The sequence below is a fragment of the Stenella coeruleoalba genome, assembly GCF_951394435.1.
Source record: "Stenella coeruleoalba genome assembly, chromosome: 5".
In the NCBI taxonomy this organism is placed as follows: domain Eukaryota; kingdom Metazoa; phylum Chordata; class Mammalia; order Artiodactyla; family Delphinidae; genus Stenella; species Stenella coeruleoalba.
In genome coordinates this window covers 5,303,688-5,318,244 of record NC_137150.1, presented here as the reverse complement: position 1 = coordinate 5,318,244, position 14,557 = coordinate 5,303,688, and the positions used below count along the sequence as shown (strand labels likewise).

The following is a 14,557-nucleotide window of genomic DNA, read 5'->3' as shown; positions in this document are numbered from 1 at the left end:
TGGGCAGGAGGTAATTTACAAGCTGCCCTCTCTGTACAGAGATGGTGCAATAAAGATGATCCGTGACCACTTACACTTGATCTTTGGGGTGTTTCTTCTTTTCAGTGATGCAGGGGAGTGCTGAGTCAGGTCAATGTTTTGTCAGGATGAATATAGTAACAGCAGGCCCAGTGCTCTGCGTACACCATCTAAGTCAATCCTTATAAGTATTCTAGGAAGTTTCATTTATTATTCTTATTTCACAGATAGCGAAATGGAGGCTCAAAGAAAGCAAGTCACTTGCCCGAGTTCCCTGTGGGGAGCTGGGTCTTGAGCACTGAAGCTAGGATTCGAACTTGAGCTACTGGAACTAGGGTGAACAATTCATCCCCGTCCTCACGAGACTTCATTTCAGCACCCAAAGTCCCACGTCCTGGGGAACCCCTCAGTCTCAGGCAGAAGTGAGATGGTTGGTCACCCTAAGTTGAACTCTAACTGTGGACCATTCAGTATCTTGTACAACAGAAACAGAGGAACAGAGGTTGGAGACTTAGACCAGATTTTCCATGTCAGCAGAAAGCCGCAGGTCAGCTAAATGATCGCTAAAGATTCCCTACTTAAAGTGTGTTCAGTGGCCCAGCAGCACAGACATCTCCTGGGAGCTCATTGAAAGGCAGAATCCCAGGCCACACCCCAGACCTACTGAACCAAGACCTGTGTTCTAATACGATCCTCTGGGGATTTGTATGAACATTAAATTTTGAGAAGCACAGTTCTAAAATCCTTTCCAGAACCATCCCACTGTGATCCTAAATCAACTTGCACGGCATGAATCTCTTTTGGGTGCCAGCTCTATAAAGGGTCCCAAGGACAGGGGAGGAGGGCTCCTCCCTAGGGACTTCCAGTCTATAAACTGAGGCAGGGAGTGGGCGGGGCAGCACAAAGCAGCTTGCAATCAGGTCCAGACTCCATGCCATGGACTGATTTCCCTCAAGGTAAGCAGTGTGTTGAGACGAAAGAACATAAGCTTTGGGCTCAGACTGACCTGGGTTGGAGTCCTGACCCACTGCCTGAGTGACCCAGCAAGTGGGGACTCCTGGGTCACAGGGTGCACTCAGTAAAGTGGGTTCAAGTCACCCGTCCCAGTGGTTCTCAAGCTGGCTGTCCTTCAGAATCAACTGAGGTCTTTTAAAAGAAATGCAGATGCCTGGGCTCCAGCTCAGAGAAGTGGATTTAATCAGAGTGCCCTGGCCCTTGATGGTAGCATCATTTCAGAGTTCTCCAGGGGATTCCTTTGTGCAGCCAGGATTTAGACCCACTGGCCTTCCTCTTAGGGATGATGGTGAGGGGCTGATGAAGTTACTCATGCCAGCATCTGGGACAAAGACAGACATCCCGGCTCTGCTAAATTCTGCTCTTCAGTCAGTGGTGCCGCATCGCCTGTCAGCACCAGCTCTGCTCTCCACAAACGGGAGCTGACGAATTCTCTAAGGAAACCAAGAGGTCCGTAAAGTCCATGGCTTGGGCTTCTCACAGTGATGTTCTTATTATTAAGCGTTTGATTTCATTTTATTTCACTTATTTTGGCCATGCCACACAGCTTGTGGGATCTCAGTTCCCTGCCCAGGGATTGAACCCAGTCCTTGGCAGTGAAAGCCTGGAATGCTAACCACTGGATCACCAGGGAACTCCCCTATTAAGCCTTCTAAAGTTAGGAAAAAGCAGGCAACACTGCCAACTACTAGAGCTAATCAATGAATTTGGTAAAGTAGCAGGATACAAAATTAATCCAGAGAAATCTCTTGCATTCCTATACACTAATGAAGAAAAATCTGAAAGAGAAATTAAGGAAACACTCTCATTTACCACTGCAACAAAAAGAATAAAATACCTAGGAATAAACCTACCTAAGGAGACAAAAGACCTGTATGCAGAAAACTATAAGACACTGATGAAAGAAATTAAACACGATACAAATAGATGGAGAGATATACCATGTACTTGGATTGGAAGGATCAATATTGTGAAAATGACTCTACTACCCAAAGCAATCTACAGATTCAATGCAATCTCTATCAAACTACAAATAGCATTTTTCACAGAACTAGAACAAAGAATATCACAATTTGTATGGAAACACAAAAGACCCCAAATAGCCAAAGCAATTTGAGAAAGAAAAACGGAGCTGGAGGAATCAGGCTCCCTGACTTCAAACCATACTACAAAGCTACAGTAATCAAGACAGTATGGTACTGGCACAAAAACAGAAAGATAGATCAATGGAACAGGATAGAAAGCCCAAAGATAAACCCATGCACATATGGTCACCTTATTTTTAATAAAGGAGGCAAGAATATACAATGGAGAAAAGACAGCCTCTTCAATAAGTGGTGCTGGGAAAACTGGACAGTTACATGTAAAAGAAGGAAATTTGAACACTCCCTAACACCATACACAAAAATAAACTCAAAATGGATTAAAGACCTAAATGTAAGGCCAGACACTACAAAGCTCTTAGAGGAAACCATAGGCAGAGCACTCTATGAGATAAATCACAGCAAGATACCTTTTGACCCACCTCCTAGAGAAAAGGAAAGAAAAACAAAAATAAACAAATGGGACCTAATGAAACTTAAAAGCTTTTGCACAGCAAGGGAAACCATAAACAAGACCAAAAGACAACCCTCAGAATGGGAGAAAATATTTGCCAATGAAGCAACTGCCAAAGGATTAATCTCCAAAATTTATAAGCAGCTCAGGCAGCTCAATAACAAAAAAACAAACAACCCAATCCAAAAATGGGCAGAAGACCTAAATAGACATTTCTCCAAAGAAGATATACAGATGGCCAACAAACCCATGAAAGGATGCTCAACATCACTAATCATTAGAGAAATGCAAATCAAAACTACAATGAGGTATCACCTCACACCAGTCAGAATGGCCATCATCAAAAAATCTACAAACAGGGCTTCCCTGGTGGTGCAGTGGTTGAGAGTCCGCCTGCCAATGCAGGGGACACACGTTCGTGCCCCGGTCCAGGAAGATTCCACATGCTGCGGAGCGGCTGGGCCCGTGAGCCATGGCCGCTGAGCCTGTGCTCCGCAACAGGAGAGGCCACAACAGTGAGAGGCCCGCATACCACAAAAAAAAAAAAAAAATCTACACACAATAAATGCTGGAGAGGGTGTGTGGAGAAAAGGGAACCCTCTTGCACTGTTGGTGGGAATGTAAATTGATACAGCCACTATGGAGAACAGTATGGAGGTTCCTTAAAAAACTAAAAACAGAACTTCCATACAACTCAGCAATCCCACTACTGGGCATAGACCCTGAGAAAACCGTAATTCAGAAAGAGTCGTGTGGGGCTTCCCTGGTGGCACAGTGGATGAGAATCCCCCTGCCAATGCAGGGGACACGGGTTCATGCCCCGGTCCGGGAAGATTCCACATGCCACAGAGCAGCTGGGCCCATGAGCCATGGCCGCTGAGCCTGCGTGTCTGGAGCCTGTGCTCCGCAACGGGAGAGGCCACAAATGTGAGAGGCCCGCGTATCGCGCACACACACACACACACACACACACACAAAAGAGTCATGTACCACAATGTTCATTGCAGCTCTATTTACAGTACAGGACACGGAAGCAACCTAAGTTTCCATCGACAGATGAATGGATAAAAAGATGTGGCACATATATACAATGGAATATTACTCAGTAATAAAAAGAAATGAAATTGAGTTATTTGTAGTGAGGTGGATGGACCTAGAGTCTGTCATACAGAGTGAAGTAAGTCAGAAAGAGAAAAACAAATACTGTGTGCTAACACATATATATGGAATCTAAAAATAAGGGAAAAAAATGGTTATGAAGAACCTAGCCGCAGGACAGGAATAAAGACACAGACGTAGAGAATGGACTTGAGGACATGGGGAGGGGGAAGGGTAATAAGGTAGGACGAAGTGAGAGAGTGGCATGGACATATATACACTACCAAGCGTAAAATAGATAGCTAGTGGGAAGCAGCCGCATAGCACAGGGAGATCAGCTCAGTGCTTTGTGACCACCTAGAGGGGAGGGATAGGGAGGGTGGGAGGGAGACACAAAAGGGAGGAGATATGGGGATATATGTATATGTATAGCTGATTCATTTTGTTATAAAGCAGAAACTAACACACCACTGTAAAGTAATTATACTCCAATGAAGATATTAAAAAAATAAACGTTCCCCAAACAAACTAATGTACCAGAAGGTTAGTATTCAGGATCTTACACCACTCTGTTTTTTTTAAGGAAAAAGAAAAATTCTGAGCAATCTACCTTGAATGCACCATTTAACTGATAGAGCTTCCTTAGGACAGGGCTCCTGAGTATCCCCATAAAACTGTAAGTTACAGCCCGCCATTCCTGGGGCAGCTAATGGAAACACATGGCAGTGATCACGTGGCTTCCGGATTGAGCATGGCGAGGGCATCACTCCCTGTCAGTAACCTCCGCGTTGCCTCACCACAAGGGCACCATAAATTATAAACTGTCGCAGGGCTTTAGAAGCAGGCTTTGAGAGAGATGCTAATAATTCCATACAGGAAGGGCAGAAAGTTTTTTTAATAGCACAGCCAGTCAGACAAAGAAATCAGTGTTTAAAAGTCGAGCAACACACAGAAGGATAGATAAAAATCGATACCAAATCCCTCTTTCCTTCCCAAGCAACTATTAATAAACTCCCTCAGCTTTCAATGTGTCTGTCCCCATTAGAGTCTTGGGAAGGAAGGAATATGGGGCATGGAGTCTTTATGGAGGTCTCCTGCCCTGATCATTTCTCTATTCTGCCTCTGCTTCTGCCATTTCCCTTCGTTATAGAATAATGACAAATAAAAGATTAGAAGTGGCCTGGGCGGTACATCTAATCCCAAAGTACCAGGGGCTATTTGAGGAGGTAACCAAATGCCCCCTTTCTCAGTGCACTCAGATACCTCCACAGGGATGCTAAGCTGCATCGCTGGACATATATTTCCAAATGGTCATGTTTTCAAAATCCACTCTTTTCTTTCTAACGCACTTGGTTTTCACATCCTCATACCAAGGCCAATTCCTATGGTGCTTTGCAGATTATGAAGTTTGTTTCAACCTCTGATTGAATCTCTCTGTCAGAGAGACCCTTTAACCCATCGTATAAAGGGAAAAATTGACACAGAGAGATTCACTAACGTGTCCAATGTCACACTACCAGAAAGTGACAAAGTGGGAACTTGACCGGGGAGGATTGGTGAGGAGTTCCTGAAAGCTCTTCACCTATATTTCTTTCCCTCCTACCTGCATCTCCCCCGAGAAAACCTCTCACTGATAACTGAGATATTTAAAGTGCTACTTAGGGCTTCCCTGGTGGCGCAGTGGTGGGGAGCCCGCCTGCCGATGCAGGGGACACGGGTTCGTGCCCCGGTCCGGGAAGATCCCACATGCCGCGGAGCGGCTGGGCCCGTGAGCCATGGCCGCTGACCCTGCGCGTCCGGAGCCTGTGCTCTGCACCGGGAGAGGCCACAACGGTGAGAGGCCCGCGTACCGCAAAAAAAAAATTAAAAAATAAAGTGCTACTTATATCAGTTGTAAGATCTCCCTCTGGGTCTGTGGCCAATTTGCCCTGAGATCTGTCTCTCAAACTTTGGACTGCCCAGGTGCTGACATGTGCAGGTTGCACTGCCCAACTGCCTTGTTGGTGCCCTCTGGCTGGATTCCACCAATGAGAGGCAGAGGCTATGCACTGGAGGGTGGGCGCAAGGGAGAAGGCAGGGTATTTCTCCATCTCCCTCTGTGCCTGAGGCTGAATCCTTCCATCCTCAGTGTCTTAGGCCTGCCGCGATTCCAGCTCCTACCAGGAGGCCCTGGGTCCCGGCCTCCAGGACCACATCTCGTCTCTCTCCATCTTACACTACCAGTTTCTTGCTATTGCTAATCTCTGGGTTGCCTCTGCACCCCTCATGGGGCATCTCAGCTCCTCCATCACCCACATAACTAATGACCTGCATTAAAATCCTTCTTTGTGAATTAGCTGACATGGTTCCTGTTTTCTGGTTTGACCCCAAAAGATATCATCACTTTTAAAAATTTTTACATATTTGTATACTGGGTTGGATATAGAGGGAAAAATCAAGAAAGAATCAAATTTTACTGATGGCTCACCATGGACTTCCTGGGGCTTGGCAGTGTTATATGCCTAGTATAGTTTAGTCCTCAGAAGACAACTGTGGAAAACACATTATCATTATTCTCCTTTCACAGAAAAACCTGGATATCAAAATGTGAGGTGACTTGCCCAAGAATACAGAGCCAATAAGTGGAACGGCTGAGATTCTAACTAGGTTGTTTTTACTTCTTTATCGGTCATGAAATAAAGACCAGGCTGGGACTCCCTTCTTGAACAAATACTGGAGATAATGTTGTAAATATCAAAGTCTGTAGTACAAATGACTTGCATTGTTTTTACAAGCATTGAGTTAAATAGTGAAACAGCAGGTATATGTAACACATAATTAATACAAGCCTTAATACCTAACGATGCTTTGGAAAAACTTTTGGGTTCGCGGGCCTCTTGCTGTTGTTGTGGCGTCTCCCGTTGCGGAGCACAGGCTCCGGACGCGCAGGCTCAGCGGCCATGGCTCACGGGCCCAGCCGCTCCGCGGCACTTGGGATCTTCCCGGACCGGGGCACGAACCCGCGTCCCCTGCATCGGCAGGGGGACTCTCAACCACTGCGCCACCAGGGAAGCCCAATTCATGCCTTTTAATTAGATTTTTTATGATTATTATTTGATGTGAAAAAACAAGGCAGAATAATAAAAGTGTGGATTAGATTCAGACTTCTGTTATCAATTGTGATTCCACAAAGTCAAAACACACATCCGTCTTAGACCTCAACCATTTTTATTTATTTCTTTAGCTATCAGCTAGAATATTCTTTCTAGCATTATTACTACAAAGAATCTTCCTTTCATAAAAAATACCTCCCTACGCTCTGCTATAAAGAGTAAAGGGCACTGAAATAAGCCTCAAAGCACTGAATTGGAGTCTTGGCCTTAACTTTTACTAGATGTGTGACCTTGAGGAAGTTGTTTCAGCCATCTGAGGCTCAGATTCCTCGTCTAAAAAGAGGAATAATTATATTTTGTCTACCTCCTACAATGGGTCATTTTGAGAATAAAAAATAATAATGTAGATGCATTTTAAAAAATACAAATTGCTCTACAAGGATCATGTTTATCAAAGTACGTTTACATTCATGACTGCGTTTTTATCCTCAGAGCAATCTGCCGCAAGTGCTTCCCTTCGTCAGCAAAATGCATTAATATGAAAAAGGTACGTGTGAAGAACAACTTTACAAAAGCCATGCAAACAGCAGTCTTGCTCAGCCTTAACAAATGGCAATTTGCGAAATTGGTGGCCGTGCGGAGCATTTCCGGCTACTTGCACATAAGGTGGTTCCTGCCTATCCCAGCCTCATGGCCAGAGAAAGCCAACATCTGGAGTGAAGACACAGAAAATGCCAACATCTGGGATAAAGGCACAGAAGCCAAGTGCAGCTGAGAACTGACGTTGTGACCAGGTGGATCGAAACCAAGTGCAATTCTCCCATCTTACGATTTTACGTGTCCTTCCGACATTTTCCAACATTAGTCTTAATATTCTATAGCTTTGTCCCTCTCCTTTTACGCTGCAGAGTCCTAGGAAGCAAGAAGTAAAGTGAAACGGAAAAAAAGGTTGTGGAATTTCTTACGTTTATTTAAATATCTAATATCTAAGGGCGCGTCCTGACTTCGACACTTGGAAAACAAACAAAAAGAAGCAGCTACTCTTCCAGGAGCAAAGAGGTGTGTTTCTCTTGTCAACTCACATTCACCAGTTTTGCTAGGGAACGTCAGCATTCTGGATCCGCTGAGGAACTGGATTCCCTTCCTCTCTGATCTCCAACACCCGTTTCATCTTGCAGTTTCAACACCTATTTGTAAGTGCCTGTGTGCCTGGCACTGAGCTGAGCGGGGTGCTAAGGACACCTGAGATTAACCAACGCTCATGCATTGAAAGAACTCTCAGCCCCCAGCCCCATCCCTGCCCCCCAGTCCCCAACTCCCACCAGGCACCGCTGTACTTTGGGGCAAACAGCATTGCTCAGAGCACCAAATGCTGCTGCTGCCCATTTCCCCTCTGACCTTGGCCCAGGTCAACTTTTCTCCCTCCTCCCTACTTACAGAAAAGTGATTACTGCAAGTGGGCAGAAAAAAAAAAAAAAAAAACATAAAGAAGAAGAAGGGGTTCAGTTCATCCCATTCAGTGCTATGATACAAGTTCATATGCATTTCAGTTGTCAGAATCCAGAGGGATTCACGGAAATGCCTTCAATTTTAAAGGCTGTGCAAACCTGGAGCTCACATTCAAAGAAGGCTGACTTCCAGCTGCTTTATAACGATTTTAACGGGACAACAGAGCAAAGCGTCTTCCTATTTTCAACCCTAGCAATTTGGTTCAAGCGTGATCTCAGCCACTTTAAGCTTTGATATTTCTAGCCACCTCTTATGCTGTATTTTCTCTTAATGCCACCAATCATGTGTGAAATTCTGTTGCAAAACTAATCTTTGTGGGAAATGATATATAATGACTTCTTTAAAGAGAGACAGAGAGGGCAGTGACTATGACCTTTGTTGTTTTTTGACATGCTTTTCATAGTGTAATACAGATGGAAACAGCTCTTTCTCAAGGTCAAAGTCGAAATAGTTTTCTGCTTATACAAGCATCCCTCTTTCTTAAGCAGGAAAAGCCTTGAAAATTATCCTCATGACTTGACTTTAAAAACCTCTAAGGTATAGAATGGTTGATAAACTTGAAAACCAGCTGTGCTCAAAATACAGTTTCATATCCATCTTATTAAATCAATACTTAAAGTTTTACCTTTCAAATGATGTGAAAAGATTTACAAATATACAAAAGATGTGAATGAGAAATAAAATTTGGGTATTTATATAACAAGGCACTGTTTTAGGATCCAGTGTTACACTCACACACACACGCACACATATATTCTAGCCAACACACCTGGTCTTATCAAGGGAGATTTCAGTCAAAAGCAGCTGTGACCAAATATTCTGCAGTGGAAGTCAGAAAACACTAATTTAAATTTTTCACTTGTTTTTTGGAACAATTATGCCACCCACAAAAGGGTAACTTTGCAAGTCGTCATTATCTCATGAATTTTGGAACTTGTCCCTTAAATAAACTCATCTCGTTTCCATGTAATTACAGCAACTAAGAAGGCCCTTTAAAAAAGAAGAAAAACTTAGCTCAAAATTTAAGGGTCCTAATTAAAGAATCCATGTTACTGACATTTTGATCATCCTTGGAATTTGGTTCCCGAAAATGAGAAATTCCTATGAATCTGAAAGAGAAATGTCTTGAGAGGGTTCTCTTAGATTTCAGTTTCCTGCATCTGATGCTTTCTGACAATATTCACCTGTCACATCCGCCATCCCTGTTATGTAGTAATTGATTGCATGTCATTTAGATTAATTTGTAATAACACACAATGGTAATGACTTCAAACTTCAAAAAGGGTAACCTGGACGAACAAATTCCTTCCTGAATTATTCTCTCCCGCTGGCAACCTCGGGGGAAATAGAAACACGTCCAGAGTGCCTGAGGGACTCAAGTAGACCTAATTCCCCATAACAGATCACCTAGTACCAACTAATTAGGATGAGTTAAATGTTTCCACTGAAAACACACACACAAAGAGGAATGTTTTTCTCTGCTGCCTGCTGTTTTCTGCTCATTTCCTTCCTTGTAGCCTTGCCGCCTAACTGCTTTTCTAACACAACCAAAAGTGTAAACGCTGACTGGAGAATGTTCTAAACATCCCAGCGGAAAAACAAAGTCCTTCCTATGACAATGTATAAACGTGTCTATTATAGGCAGGGGAATAGGCTGCTGGTCTAGAATTTTCCTACGAGATCTTTTTTTCTAACTGTTGTATTAAAAGCTTCCTCCATCAAGTATTTCTTGTTATGATATGCACAGCGCTAAGTCTTTTTCAGGTTTTTCTAAGGCATTTTAAGGAAGACAGCTGATTCACAATTAGCACCACGCTGCACTTGAACGGCTCATTCGCACTTTCTAAATTTTGCTCGCCCTTTTCTCCAGGTTTAATGAATATGCCATGAATAGTAGCATTGAGAGGGAGCTCTAATGTTTGTCTCAAGTTCTACTCATTTGTTTAAGATGCATCCTTTCTTTTTGCAGCAGGATTCTCAGGGAGCAAGCCCTCGCCCCTGCTTGGCTGTAAGCACCCCAGAATCTCCATCTGGTTGATTTTCGGGCACATCGAATTTCCTCAGTGCCATCAGGCTCCCATTTTCTCTCCTGATGGCAAAGGGCTGTGACATGACACCTCTCTGGCAAACTGTGGACAGTTTGTGAGGTTGGCAGGACCACGGGCAGCCATTCATCACTCCAGCAGTGGAGAAATGTGTGCAGCCAGATGGAAGGGGAAGATGATTCAGACATACTGGAGACAGTACATGGTTACAGCCTTCTGCTGGGATGTACCTGCCCTTCATGCCAGCGCTGTCCCCTGACCCAACTGTAACCAGGTGGCATGGGGCAGGTCTGGTGTACTCACAGCCAGCCAGGACCGCTCCCTTCATCCAGTGAGAAGTCTCCCAGCTGCTTGTTGTTATTTGCGGATCAATTTTTTAAAATTTATTTTCTTATTTATTATCTCTAGGTCTCATTTGCAAACCGGGGATCATAATACTACTTTTTTTTTTTTTTTTGCCACATGTGGGATCTTAGTTCCCCAACCCGGGATTGAACCCCGGGCCCTCGGCAGTGAAAGCGCAGAGTCCTAACCACTGGACCACCAGGGAACTCTCTATTTCCGGATCCGTTGTTAACGGTTCTTCATCCTCGGCACATGCCATTTTTAAGTCTGTCAAATATTCCTGCGGGTGGAGAGGGTAACTTCACAAGTCTTTATGATTTTCCCTTGCTTTTACAGTAAATCCCAATCAGGTTGCTTGCTGGGATTTCTCCTCTCTTCTTTCTCCCGTGTGAACCTGATTCTTAACTCCAAGTAATGAAAGCGAGATCGACAGAATAAGTAACAAACGTATCCACGGTGACTGAACAGCAAACTCTTAAATTACTGTGCAGTAAGTGCAGATGAACAATTATTGAAAACACTGCACTAAAATTTCAGTAGGAGATAAGAGTGAGGCTTAAGTCATTAAAAGGGTCCATTAGCCTCGTGAGTCTCAGACAGCACACTCAAAACACGAGTTATTCTGGAGAACTGGAAATATTACTTATTCCACCAACTTGCACACACACAGCTGACTCCAACTGAGAAAGGACAGGGTCACAGTGTCCAGCCCCTAAGGGGAAAGGGTCTACAGAGAAGCAGAGGCTGGGCCAGTCTGTCCAGGCAATGAGTCTTCAGTTAAACTTGAAAGGTGTAGCAGGCGAGCAAAACTGACAAATTAGATTATTTACAAGGGAAGTAAATACCCTGCTTGCATATCAATTCCCAGGGTGTTAGAGCAACACCATGCTCTCCATCACTCCCTGCTGGGGACACAAATAAAAGACTTCTGACACCTCTACCCCATTCCCGCAAATCACCAGAAAAGCCCAAGAATTCAGCCCTGCTTTCCTTTTGTCCCTGTTCTCCCTGACCTGATAAACCCTCTGCAGTTCAAATATGAAGAAGAAAGTCACGGGTGACCAAACTGCAAAGTGAAAGCACTGTTTTGAAAAAATTACCTGAAATAGCTACACACACATAAATACACGTATGTGCCTACGTACATACACACAGACATACATACTGTTAAGGATTTGCAACATTAAAATGCTGTTGAATCTTAACACGCCTGGGTCGTATTGTCAATTCTGACCCTAGATCGTGGACCACACGTTTTATGAGAGACAGGTGGGCTCCCAGAGCTCTGGATGCCAAACAGCTTGAGCGAGGGGCTGCATAACAGAACCTGAAAGAAACAGCATTCCTAAATACACACGATTTCCTCCGAGAATATAAAACCGTATCTCACGCCGGAATTATGGTAAGACCGAACCGTGCTCATGACACAGAGGGCAACTTTAGCCTTGCCTTTGAAAGAGTATAGTTTCATCTGAAGCAGGACATCATATTTCAATGTGTGCTATTAAAAACTTGCATTACACAGTGAAACTAATTGCCCTGTGAATCACCCTGCTTTACAACACGGCTGGACTAGCATGCAGTTAATAATACGAGCTAGCCCAGTGAATATTTCTCCAAGAGACACAGGAAAATCCAGTACAGCACGGATGGCCTCTGGACCAGTACTTTTACACCACTGCTCTGGTTAACACTACATCCTCACCACCATCACCTTAGGCATTGTTGCAAGAGGTTGAAAACTTAAGCTAAAATTAAAATCTTCCTTTCCATCTCTCAAATACCAGTACGGATGCTGAAATGTGATTTTGTCCAAAAGGCATATTATCTTTACAAGCTTTTGAGCGTGTCAAAAACATTCACAATAAACACTTGCTATTTTATGAATTGTCAATTCACACGCTTACCACCTCTATCACTACCCCCTGGAAAGAGTGTTAACTCTGGATTCTGCTTAAATGTGTCTCTCCGATGAGGAGCCTTTCTTTAAAATCGATTTTAGTTATTTTTAAGACTTCTTTCCTAACATGACGCAAATTAAAGGGAAATCAAAACTGCTGTCAAGACAACTAAAAAGCACTCAGCTTCTGCATACTTTGGCAAACGTTTCAAAGGCTCGAGCGAACAAAACAAAGCAAACAGTACGCACAGCAATAAACAACCGAGAAACTAATACTGCCCCAAGTTTCTCGAAATACCTCTTTAATTGAAAAAGGACTCTAGCTTACATATTTCCAAGCAAGGCAACTGATCACCCAGAGCATTTGCATCATGGAACCCTCTTCAGCTGTTCTCACAAACCTTTTAATATCAGAGAGCTGCCCTTAGGTGATGATGCGGGATGAAACTTACAGAAGGAAAGCATAACTTCAGGGAGGAGGAAAGGATATTCCGTCTAATCCTTGGCTTCGTATTTAGGGAAGGGTTTTGCCTTCTCCCCATCAGTAAGTTGCAGCGTTACAGTGCAAATGTGCAGCTCCCAGCCCACTTACACTGCTCCACTAAGAGCCCAGATCTAAGCCTCAACGTGTTTTCTGGAAGGGCAGGCAGCTCCGCAGAAAACCTAAGGGAGGTTTCCACCACAGCACGCAACTAAACTGCACAAACATTTAACAGCTCCGAGACGTCTAAAGGTTTAAAATAATATGCATTTTGTGCCAGGATGCTCTAGCTGGATGGAAAACTGGGATGCTGTGGAAGGGTGCTCTCAGCTGTCCAAGCACCGCACACCAAAGAATGTTTTCTCTCCCTTTCTGCCTCAGAATTAGGGGAAAACCAAAATGCTTAATGAACCGTAGATATTGACTAAGCTTCCACAGCGTCCACAGTACAGAACTTTTACATTCCATTGAGTTTGCCCATGACTTTCCCACGCCGCACCATTTCTCCTTCCTCACCTAGCTAAAAAAAAAAATCAACTTCATCACACAAATCAAGGCAAAGTTTAGCCACCTTCACCCCTGCCCCTTTCCTTTTCCAACTTCAACTCCTCTACGACTAACAAACAGCCCCGATCGTAGCACAAAGGAAGCTCCTAGGGCTGCACCAGCTGGGTCCTCCAGTTGCCTGCTGAAGGTAGGTTTACTGGAATAGATTCTCGAGGCTTTGCCGAGATTTTCGAAAGGGCTTGTCTGCCCTGATGAAGAGCTGGGCACCTTCAGCATGACATCATCAGCGTGAACACTCACCAAAATACATTATGCTTCTCATTAATCAGACAGCCGGAACCCCACCGCGGCGTCTTCAGCATCAGCTCGCACCCAGGGCTGCCGCGCAGAGCCAACCCGTTTCATGCTACATTCGGCGGAAACGTCCCCGGCGTGGAGAGCAGGGGCGCCGAGCGTGCCGCCTCCGCCGCGGGATGAGCGCCTCGCGGGCCGCCTTTCCCGGGCTACGGTCCCCGGCGGCTGGAGCGTGCACTCGGGCTGCCTGCTGCACTGCCCATCCTTACTGTAATCCGACTCCTCCTTGCGATGTCCTTGCTGCGCCTGTGACATCAGGACTGAGAGTACTACAAACAGACCCCCCCCCCACTCCACCCCACCCCACCCCCGGTTCGCCGCGGCTCCGGGAGGTGCTCCGATTGCCTGCCTGGACCAACCATGGTGCTCGGGAAGCGTTGACGAGCCCAGAGACCTGGGAGGGGGCGGAGTGAGGGGCGCGGGAGGCTGTCTTAAAGAGAGAAGGGTCTCCAGAGCCACTGAGGCGCGCACGGGGGGAGAAATTCACCGCCGGGGGGGGGGGCGGGAGGGGACAGGGTTAAGGCGACTTCTGTCACTGACGTGTCATTAGACACACTTTTATCCCGCCCCTCCCGCGAATGGCAGCATCCCCGCCCCAACTGAGTCTCCCCTCCCAAGTTTAAAAGGCAGTAGGAAG

At 45.0% G+C, this 14,557-nt stretch overlaps 1 protein-coding gene across 4 annotated transcripts in view; it reads right to left on the bottom strand.

The window, feature by feature from the left end:
- ZNF385D (zinc finger protein 385D) overlaps nucleotides 1-14,170 on the bottom strand; it is a 338,618-nt gene extending 324,448 nt beyond the window's left edge. For all 4 annotated transcript variants that reach the window (XM_079922475.1, XM_079922476.1, XM_079922478.1 and 1 more), the window contains exon 1: nucleotides 13,867-14,170. In XM_079922475.1, the coding sequence (XP_079778601.1) occupies nucleotides 13,867-13,888 (22 nt within the window). In that variant the 5' untranslated portion in view covers nucleotides 13,889-14,170. The remainder of the gene's footprint in view (nucleotides 1-13,866) is intronic.
- Nucleotides 14,171-14,557: the final 387 nt, after the last annotated feature.